Consider the following 10827-nt stretch of genomic DNA (forward strand, 5'->3'; position numbering starts at 1 on the left):
CCGCTTTGAATATTCTGAGGCTTGAAGACCTCCCGGTGACCGGTGAGATACTCGGCTAAGAAGTCATTCAGGTCGCATTCTTGACTCAACAAGGTAGTTGGACGCCCGCTTCAATGGCCCAAAACAGCCAACATCAAGAGGCCGCAAGAGGTGAGATAAGTAAGAAGGCATGCAGATGGGAATAACTTCATGAACCTCGCAAATTTTGTCAAATTCAGGTGTCAAGTGGCTACCATGGCTGTTGTTACAAGGAGTCTGTATCAGCCGACTTTTTGATCATTTGCAGCAGGTATAAAGACCTCTCTAAGTTACCGCAGGCCAATATTGTTATTAGTCCACCCATTTGGCGACAATTCAAGCAGGTTGTATTCGCCGAACCATCCTTCTATATAGACACCTTTCCTTTGAATATAATAGTGGTGGGAGAAGTTGATTATTGTCACCCACTCGCACTGGCCTGGCTGTATGAGATGAGGCTTACTAGGCATGTTAGCTATCGTCATGACTTATGTAGTGGCAATGATACCCATTGCAGAGCCCAAAGTTGAAGATATCCTCGTCAAGTATCCCGAACTCCAACCGCACCTCTCGCAGTTGTAAACCAGTCCCGTATAAGCTTTGATTCCTCGCATTTTGGCTCTCTCATAGGCGTACTTTCTGGCGAAGCGACAGTGGATTTCATCGCGGCACTTGATAAAGCTGGGAACCCAATTTTCGCCAACCAGGGTGAATACAGAGGGGTCTGCGGTACGGAGGATCATGTTGGCCATTTCTCGTACATGAGCACGTCGGGGAGGGACTCCACGCCTATCACATTTTAGAATCCACTTCACCAGAGTCTCCGCTTGAATTTCAGAGAGTTTGAGCTTGTGGTTGCGGCGTTCTAACCAAATTCAACGCCATGGACGCGGTCATAGAGGGTTCCATATGAGACATTGTAGGCAGCTGTAGCTTGACGAATTTTTCGAATTTTTCTATTTTCTAAATCTTTGATTGCAAGTAAGATCCTGCCCTCTTGCTCAAGTAATTCTTAACGATTTTTCTTTTAATTTGGAGGCATGGTGGTTGGTTGACGAGAGACGTGTTGAAAACGCGTTGACTTTGGAGGCGGTCGTCCGACCGGTGAAATACGTTCTCCAATTTGTCTTACCTAATGTGGGTTAGCACCTTGGTATACCATTACGTCACCTCCTCCTCCTCCATAGCGGATTCTACCGCGTTTTGTCAAGGTGCAAATTCGGGAATATATTCAGAACAGGGTAACGAAGTAGATACACGAGCAGAGGACAGGAACAGGCTATTAACAGGTACCTTAGCGTAACAAGACGTTGCTCGAAGATCGGAATCAGGATCAAAGTCAAAACTGAGGAAGTATCGGTCAACCAGAAGGTCAGAACAGGCAGAACTTAGCCTGGCACCGTGACACCTTCTCTTTTCATCAGTCGTGAATACCAATCTTACCTGCTTGCCTCTTCTCACTTTCTACTCATCTTCTCACCCACCATGGACTTACCTCGATCCACCTCAAACGCGTCTCAGCCTTCATATTCTGAGCTCTCATACTTTGATTTCTTATTAGTTGAATCCAAATCCAAGGATCCTCTTGCGCAACTGGCAAAGGAAGTGCAACAGCAACCATTCACCACCAATAAGAGCCTAGAAAAGTCTTTGGAATGCCGTCAGCGAGCGCTTCAGCAAGACCAAACTCGAGACCAGTATCTTGTCTTCACATCTGTCCCCCCGGCGCAATCATCTAAACTAAGTGATGATCGGGCGCGAACAAGCAAGTACTGTCGATTCTCTTTCGATGCAGAAACAGGACTCTTGATTATAAAGGTCATGCCAAGCCCTGCACATGAACTTGCAATAAGATCATTTGATTTTCTGATCTCTCTTGAGCTGCATATAATGAATGTCTACCGTGACATGAGGCCTTTTGGTTCAAGAACAGTTACAGTTAGAAATTGGACAAAGGAGGCTGACTGCTGCTAGGCTCTGGCTTTGACAAGTACAAGGCTGAGTTTTGTAGTAGAAATAGGATTGCCAGAGTCTGCGCGATAACTTGCTCTTAGTGCGCGTGGTTAGCTTGAGACCTACTCTTCATCTGTAAAACTCGTGGTCATAATCAGTATTAAACGCGAAACCCCTGAGATTATATTACGCCGATAGGAAATTATTCCTTGCGGATATGGTATCCTTACACAGCTATCCCCTCCTTCAGCGCGTTGTACTGCATTCCTTAAATTATCTCGAACAAATAACACGATATCTGTTACTGGAGAGTCCTACATGAATGGCACAACTACGACTACTACATAGCTAAATCTACCCTTTGACAAAATTGTTGACCGTCCTCCTCATCAGCCCTTAGAGAGACTTGGTGATACCTGAGCAAGAGCTGAGAAGTTTTGCTGAGAATATATAGAGTGAGCAGAGACTTCTATAAGTTATCTTAGTTCTGATATATTGATTGGCCACCAAGCGGCAGACATCATGGAAGACGATGTTATAACCACAAAGGACATGTTGATCTAAAAGATTCCTGCGGTGGCCGGGGCTTATCTGCCGCAGCGGGCCACCCGAGATTTGAGTCTCGAGCAGCTACGCACCTCCCAACATAATTAGGTGCAGAATACAGGGCGGTACAGGACAGCTGACCAGCAGTCAAGCAGCAGCTCGCCGTCCGCAGTTACGGGTGGAAAGGCGGCCTTTTCTGGCGCCAGGGGCTGTCATTTTCGGCGTCGATTTCACAGGCCCCCATATTCTATGTGTAAAAAATCTATATAATTCTCCATGAAAATACCAATTGGCATTCTATATTGCTTTGTATGTATGCCGACATAAGGGCCATTATGTCTTGAAACCTCAATACGCCAGCCTTGCACCTACTTGGCTATCAATATTTATATTGCTGACAAATACGATGTCCAACGGGGTAGAGGTACATTTATTCTTCATCTATATAGCTAATACATATTTAAAGGCCTCGCACAATAATAATATCTAATAATACTAGTCATTAGCAAGCTACTGCGTAACTCGATTCTCCTTAATGCTAACACGAATCGGGAAGCTTGATCTTCACCGCTCCGGTCAAGGCTATCAAATATATATTTATGGCTGTAGCATTAAGCTGGCTTGAATATGCAGGAGGATAACTTGGGAGAAATGAAGTGGATTCATCGCAACACGGAAGAGACTGACTGTCAAACAGTAAGTACAACTAGTAGCAATTGCTTTCGACTTTCCTTCCGCCGGCCCTTTACAGTTCTAGAGCATCATGGGCTGGCTGGCCCAAGAGACGCACTCTTATTCACCTCCAACAAGGACAGATGCGTTGATCTTGTCGGCCTGTTCCATTCCGCCGGTGAGGATGCTGTCCCCTGCCTGCTCAGAATGTGAAACCCGGAAATGGTCAAACTTCTGGTCGTGCCACTCCCGGGCTGTGATCATCCGTCCCTTGGAGTCGCGGTATATGGTGTCATCGGCTGGACGCAGGAAAAATGCAATCGAATACCGGTGGTCCACCTGCCGGTTGACAAAGGGCAGCACGCGGTGGACAGCGGACAGCAGTCGGTTTTGTGAGAGGAACCGGAGCGAGTCACCTACGTTGATAATGGCGTGGCCGTGCTTGGGCGCCACGTACACCCACCTGTTCTGTTGCGGCGACAGCACCTGGAGGCCCCATTGCTGGCAGAGGAGAAAGGTCAGGGTCCCAATGTCAGTATGCTTGTTGTGCCCTACGCCCTTGGCCGCCTCCTCCTCGGTCTGGCTGGGGTAGCGGAACATGGACAAGGTGCTTGTGGTTGGCTGAGACGGGTCATGGAACGACTCCAGCGGCGCTGGAAGCTTTTCTCCCAGGGCCCTAGTGAGGCAACGCAGAATAAGCATCGTCAGCCTGTGGGCGCTGGAAATGAACGACTCCAGCAGCTCATATTGCTGCTGCAATGCGGGCGCCAGGTTATCCGAGCGGGTCCGGCATTCCTGGAAAGAGATCTGCTCATCCTGGATCAGCAGTGTGCCCCCTGAAGAAACGGTGGGTGGAATACCTTCAGACTCTCATAGTGGTCGGTGCGATCTTCCGTGGCCCCAGCAGAGGTACCACAAGGTTCATAGCTGCGGCATCGTCAGCAATTGGCGCGAACTGTCGGGACTGGGCAGTCATATTCATGGATATCACTTTTCCGGTCGTCCTTCATCTTCGCTTCCTGTGGCTGATCGAAGTACTCTGCCATAAACGCCAGCACCGCATTCCAAGTGTCCACCAGACGCGGGGTTTCTGCAGTGGTCAAATCCAGATAAAAGAACCCATGTGTCTTGCCCGCATCTAACAGTCTCTCTATCTCAGCGTCGTCTCCCCTCTCAAGCTTGCTGGGGTCAATGATGGGCAGCTCGGCCACAGCGTGGTTCGGAGTCGCGGCAGCATCCATGCTTCAAGAAAGCAAGAGGCATGCGAGTCAGGATTAGATTCAGGATGCCAGGTGGGAAAAAGCTTGGGAGGCTCGGAGACACACTGCACCAGAGAATACCTTGCTACGACTGTCATATATCGTGCGCGGCTGCAGGTGGACTGATCCTTCAGAATCCGGATAAGTGTCACATCGCTGGGATACGCTGCACCTGAGGACGAGTCAGCTTGCTGTTCCTGAGCTCATAAGGATAGCCACAGCCCACCTCGCTGCCGGTGTTCTGCCGGGCGTTGCTTGCCATGGCTGTTCACTCGTGCTGACCCAGCTGCTGGAAACTGCTGGGAGCTGCTGATGCTTATGCTTTTAGATGCTTATCCGATGCTTATGCTTATGCTTATGTTGGGATGGGTCCGAGAGACGCAGTGAGAGGACAGAATCTCGTTCTCTTCAGGCAGCGACATTCAGTTCTGTTTTGTTGGCATGAATTACGGAAATGTAATTACCAAAGTTACCATACGCCGCCCAAACGGCCCAATCCGACTCTCCCTCTCACTCTCCAGCTCACTCTCACGCTCCCTCTCTTCCCTTCTATCTCCGCTTGCCTTCATTTGTCTTCATTGTCTTCGTTCTCTTTCGTTCTCCTCGTCCCTCGCCGAGACAGTGCCTCGGCCTTCGTGCTGAGTGTGGGTTGCAACTCCCACTCAACCAAAGCACTGCCGGTTGTTCGTACGCGAACAATCGCCTGACGGCGAACAACATTCAAATATCATCGGAGAAATGGATGGCTGCCGGCCAGAGGCCGACAACGTGTTCGGACCTGTGGTGACATCCTGCCGCGATGGATTCGACTTTACTCTGCTCTTCGAGCAGGCCATTCTCTCGATGGCCCCCTCCGCGCTCGTGCTCGCAGCATCCGCGTATCGCCTTCGGGTGCTCTATCGCCAACCCAGCAAGACCATCTCCGCGGCGTCAGTGCCCTGGGTAACAGCGAAGCAGGTGAGTTCGACTGCTACCGCCGGGGGACTAGCAGGAGATCACGGCTGACTCGCAGGTCCCAAATCAGGCGGCTATAGTCGGCTTTGCGATCACGCAGTTGATACTCACTATCCTGTGGGCGGTACCGGGGTACAATCCCACGCAACTGTCCATTGCAGCATCTGCGCTCTCCTTCGCCAGCAGCATTGTGCTCGCCGGGCTGTCGTATGTGGAACATGATCGGTCGGTCCACCCGTCGGCCATCCTCACCACCTACCTGCTTTTCTCCATTCTCTTCGATGTCTGTCAAACGCGGACGCTCTGGCTTCGACGGACAGATACCGCGATTGCGATTGTATTCAGCATCGGCACAGCGATGAAAGCGGGCATGCTTGGCGTAGAGATGGTTGGAAAGCGCTCCATGCTGCAGTCGCCCTATCGAGACTGGTCCCCGGAAACTTTGGGGGGAATCATCAATCGGAGTGTCTTCTGGTGGTTGAATGACCTCTTGCGCAAGGGCTCCGCCACTGCGCTGCACCTGTCTGATCTGTATCCGCTGGATCCAAGCCTAGAGTCAGCTCGCCTGCAGTCGAGCCTGAAAGCCGCCTGGGAGAACTCCGCACAGCAAAAGTCCTACGCGCTATTGCTCGCAACCTTCATCTGCTTCTGGAAGCCGATGGTGGCAGTTGCTATCCCTCGAATTGCCCTTATCGCCTTCAAATTTTGCCAACCGCTTCTCATCGACCGCGCGGTCTCCCTGCTCAGCGTGCCTAGCGGCCCTAGAGAAACCGACATCGGTCGCGCTCTGATCGGCGCAACGGCCTTGGTTTATGCCGGAGTGGCCGTATGTACGGCGCAGTATAAACATAAAACATATCGCTACATTACTATGATGCGCGGCGGGCTCATCAGCTTGATATACGATACGACGCTTCAGCTCGATACGCACGCTGCGAATGAAGCAGCTGCCGTTACTCTGATGAGTACGGATATTGATCGAATTGTAGCCGGGTTCGAGTGGGCTGATGCTCTCTGGGCTGGCCCTATCGAGATCGCCGTTGCCATTTACATGCTCTACACTCAGATAGGACTGTCTTGTCTCGGGCCAGTGATTATCGCTATCCGTAAGTGCCGTATTTCAAACGCCCAGAAGGTGGGAGGGTAAGCTAACCCAGTATGCCGCAGTATTTGTGGTGACCATGTTCGCTTTTAGCAAGCTCTCCGTCAAGTACCAAAGGGACTGGATTGAAGCTGTGCAGCGCCGCGTCACCGCCACCTCCTCAGTGCTCGATAACATGAAGGGAATAAAAATGTCCGGCTTGTCGGACGTGTTCAATGCGGAGCTGCAGCAGCTGCGAGCTCTGGAACTCATAGTTTCTTCGAAGTTCCGGCAAATCATCGCGCTCTTCGCGGTGCTTTCAAACTTTTCAGGCGCCACTATCCCCATCTTGACCTTGATCATTTATGTCTTGGTTACTCGAGCGACAACGGGGGTGGAACTTAATCCGTCTGTGGCATTCACTTCAATCTCGCTCGTCGCCCTGCTGGCTGCCCCAATTCAACAATTTGCGACTGCCCTCATCCACTTTGCCGCCGCAACTGGCTGTTTCCAGCGAATCCAGGAATACCTGTTAAAGACTGCCCAGCGAGAGGATCACGTCTCTGGGCCACCTTCCACGACTGGAACCTTGAATGGAGTAGAGCTCCAGACTATGAATCCGTTCGCGCGCCAGTACTTGCAAACGGAGAATCTTCTGTGTCTCCAAGGCACTGCGTTTGCCTTCACCCCTCGGGGAACCCCGGTTCTCCACGACATTTCACTGGATTTACCGGTTGGTGTACGGACAGTGGTGGTTGGGCCTACCGGGAGCGGGAAGACTGCACTGCTCCTGGCTTTATTGGATGAACTGTATACTATCAAGGGATTCGTCTACTCGCGCTCGTCGCTTAAAATAGGGTATTGTGCGCAAGAGACGTGGCTCCCAAACCTAGACATCCGTTCGATCATTCTGGGAGACTCCGACTATGACGAGGGCTGGTATTTGGCCGTCCTCGGGGCTTGTGCATTGCACCAAGATCTCCAAGATTTACCGAAAGGGGACAAATCAATCATTGGGAGTAAAGGTACCAGTCTAAGTGGGGGGCAGAAACAAAGAATCAGCTTAGCTAGAGCGCTCTACGCGCGGACGCAGTTACTTCTACTGGACGATGTGCTGAGCGGGCTTGACGCGAACACAGAGCAAACCGTGCTTGACAACGTGTTCGGGCGACATGGTATTTGCCGCAAGACCGGCACAGCTGTTATTCTCGCCACACATTCAGGTATTACAGACTTTCTCATTCGTTGGAGAACCTGACCTTGTGTGAAACAAGATACTGACTTCCTCTTAGCCCGGCACGTCAAGCAGGCAGACCATGTGATCATTATGGAACCTGGAGGAACTATCCTGAAACAGGGCACGCCGTCCTCTGTCAACTTGGTCAGCGCGGATGACGGAGAGAGCGACTCTGAGATAACGGATAATAATGCTGCTAATCACCGAGGCGCTCCTCCCCCGCCGCGGCCGGAAATAGGAGAGCAAATGGAAGAGGAACCAGAGGGGGTGGAACTTCTGCGTAAGACCGGTGATATACGCCTGTATTCGTACTATTTCCGAATGCTCGGTTGGGAGGTCACAACAGTTATGGCAGTCAGCTGTGCCCTCTTCGCTTTCAGCGCCAAGTTCCCAACGGTCTGGCTCAATTGGTGGTCCGATGCTGAGATCCAACACCCAGGGCAGCAGACAACCATGTACATGACCGTCTACGGGATGTTCTGCGTAATCTGTCTCGTCGTCCTCATAGTGGGCATATATGTGCTAGCCATGGCGGGAATACCTCGGTCGTCCAACAAACTCCACGCTATTCTGCTCCAAAGGGTGATGGCCGCTCCATACTGGTTTTTCGTCTCGACGGATTCAGGCCAGACTCTCAATCGATTTAGTCAGGATATGTCGCTCATCGACATGCAACTTCCTATCGCTCTCGTTGACTTCAGTTTTGGGGTATTCTTATGCATAGTGGAAGCCATTCTCATTGCTCTGGTGTCTAAATGGGCCGCATTGATGTACCCGCCCTTGATAGGCATCCTATTTATTTTGCAAAAGTTTTACCTGCGGACCTCTAGGCAGATGCGGTTTCTTGACCTTGAACTGAAATCACCTCTCTACTCGCATTTCTTGGAGACCCTTCAAGGACTTACGACGATCCGAGCCTTCGGCTGGCAAGCATCTGCCGAGATGCAAAACCACCGCCTTCTCGATAATTCCCAACGTCCATTCTACCTGATGTTTAGCATCCAGAGATGGCTGGGATTTGTTTTAGACGCTCTTGTAACCGTGGTGGCGACCGTCATTATGGCGTTAGCCACACAGGTACACGGTTCGTCGGCTGGGGGTCTCGGTGTGTCCTTGACCAACATCTTATCGTTCAGTAGCACTTTGTCGTTGCTGATACGGGCTTGGACGGAACTCGAAACGTCTTTGGGTGCTGTCTCTCGTGTGAGGACTTTTGAAAAAGACACACCATCGGAGCATCTTCTCCACGAACACAGGCAACCGCCCGCTGATTGGCCTTCAAACGGCGAGCTTATCGTCTCAAACCTTAGCAGCCATTATCGGTAAGTCGATTGAGACTCATATATCTTGCACCGCCGTCACCTAACTCTGTATCTTGTTTCCTTCTAGACCGGGCTCGAGGGACGTTTTGCGGGACATCTCACTTAAGATACAACCAGGCGAGAAATTGGGTATTTGCGGCCGTACTGGAAGGTCTGATTCCATTTCAAACATGTTTCTTACAGAGCTGACTGTCATTCTAGCGGGAAGACATCGTTTATCCTTGCCATACTTCGCCTAACGGAGATCACCAAGGGCGAGATCTTTCTGGATGGCCTCCCCCTCTCGAGCATTCCGCGGCTCCTAGTGCGACAAAGCATTACGGCCATTCCGCAGGAGCCACTCATCCTCCGCGGCACGGTCCGCTTCAACGCGGACCCGTTTTCACGACACTCCGACATACAGATCGTCTGGGCCTTGAGGGAAGTGGGGATCTGGGACGTCATTATTGCGCGAGGCGGCCTCGATGCCGAAATGGACAGTGTTGCCTTATCGCGCGGTGAGCAGCAGCTGTTCTGTCTAACTCGCGCACTCTTGGCCAAGCCGCGTATTCTCATCCTTGACGAGGTGACCTCCAGCGTTGACAGCACCCGTGAAGAACACGTAATGGAGGTGCTTCGCCGCAATTTTGCAGAAACCACTGTGCTTATGATCGTGCACCACTTGCAAATTGTGCGGCAGTTCGATAGGATCTTAGTGCTGAATCAAGGAAAGGTGGTCGAATGGGGCGAGCCGGAGCAGTTAATGACGCAGGACTCGGCTTTCCGGTCATTATTGGAAAGTCAGCAAGGCACGACGGCAAATAGACACTCGCGGACCTCAGATACTCGTGGCACTCTTGCATGACCGAGGGGGATGACTTGACGCTATCGGATGGGGGAATCAGAACCCACAACTCAGCACAGCCCCGAAACTCGGTATTGAGTACTCCGTTGGCCCAGGTAAGAATGTTAGTACGGCGGGACCTACTGGGATTCGATGCCTTTGAATTCTGCCACCTATATTGAATGACTAATCCAATATTTTGTATGACCACCTTCTGCCTCGATTACTGCTTGACATCTAGCTTGCATGGAATCAATAAGACCTTTTAGAAAGTCTGCAGGGACTGCATCCCAGGATGCCTGTACAATATCTTGCAGAGTGTCATAGGATAGATGTTAGTTATCTAGATATCTCTTCTGAATCTAGTCTTTCATCCAGTTCCACACCATCTCAATAGAATTTGGATCAGGGGAGAAAGTAGGCCAAGTAATAGAATAGAAAGAAAAAGATAGCTATCAATAATAGGTACAACTTACTTGGAGTATTTCTCTATATTGATAGAACCCTATTCCTTCTCCTAGAAAAGGTAAGGACCTTTTGAATCTCTATAAAAAGATCCCCAAACAACCAACCATACTTTCAGAGAAGAGGTATAAAGGTGGGTATCTTCTAGTTCTTCTCCTGCCTCTCTGGTAACCTAGATTTGGGTATAGAAGCCTGAAGTAACTGTTGCACGCATGGCCTGATATTGAGGTGTTGTCGCCATCAAGGTGCGTTACCAGTGATTACTCATATCTTAGTCAGCGATCCCGCTTCTTCTGTGGGTCCGTCCCCTTCGAAATAAAAAACAACATCTATCTCATGAAATCAAACCATACGTTTAACAGTAACCCAAGTCTTATCAGACTAAAGAATTGTCGACCTTTGGTGACCGCTAAGAATCCGCTTCGACGCCGAACTTACTATTAGTCAGCGTCTGCTCGGTCATATATCGTATCATTCTACTTCCTATTTTAGTTAGT

The 10827-nt window shown here is 50.5% G+C and overlaps 3 protein-coding genes across 3 annotated transcripts; 2 read left to right on the forward strand and 1 right to left on the reverse strand.

The window, feature by feature from the left end:
• Positions 1–1461: 1461 nt before the first annotated feature.
• On the forward strand, positions 1462–2009 carry BDV17DRAFT_278399 (uncharacterized protein). The gene has a single exon (XM_073759526.1). The coding sequence runs from the start codon at positions 1504–1506 to the stop codon at positions 1990–1992; it is 489 nt and encodes a 162-aa protein (XP_073609801.1). The 5' UTR covers positions 1462–1503; the 3' UTR covers positions 1993–2009.
• A 950-nt stretch (positions 2010–2959) lies between these two features.
• BDV17DRAFT_38405 (uncharacterized protein) lies at positions 2960–4589 on the reverse strand. Its single transcript, XM_073764450.1, has 3 exons — positions 4168–4589; positions 4050–4116; positions 2960–3996 (listed from the first exon to the last, which is right to left on the reverse strand). The coding sequence occupies exons 1-3, from the start codon at positions 4428–4430 to the stop codon at positions 3310–3312; spliced, it is 1017 nt and encodes a 338-aa protein (XP_073609802.1). The 5' UTR covers positions 4431–4589; the 3' UTR covers positions 2960–3309.
• A 597-nt stretch (positions 4590–5186) lies between these two features.
• Positions 5187–9886, forward strand: BDV17DRAFT_296803 (putative ABC transporter; the record flags this gene model as incomplete). Its single annotated transcript, XM_073763379.1, has 6 exons — positions 5187–5405; positions 5461–6508; positions 6570–7706; positions 7776–9042; positions 9110–9193; positions 9244–9886. The coding sequence occupies 6 exons, from the start codon at positions 5187–5189 to the stop codon at positions 9884–9886; spliced, it is 4398 nt and encodes a 1465-aa protein (XP_073609803.1).
• Between the last annotated feature and the right edge of the window lie 941 nt (positions 9887–10827).

Source organism: Aspergillus undulatus, assembly GCF_047715775.1.
Source record: "Aspergillus undulatus strain CBS 261.88 unplaced genomic scaffold BDV17scaffold_132, whole genome shotgun sequence".
In the NCBI taxonomy this organism is placed as follows: domain Eukaryota; kingdom Fungi; phylum Ascomycota; class Eurotiomycetes; order Eurotiales; family Aspergillaceae; genus Aspergillus; species Aspergillus undulatus.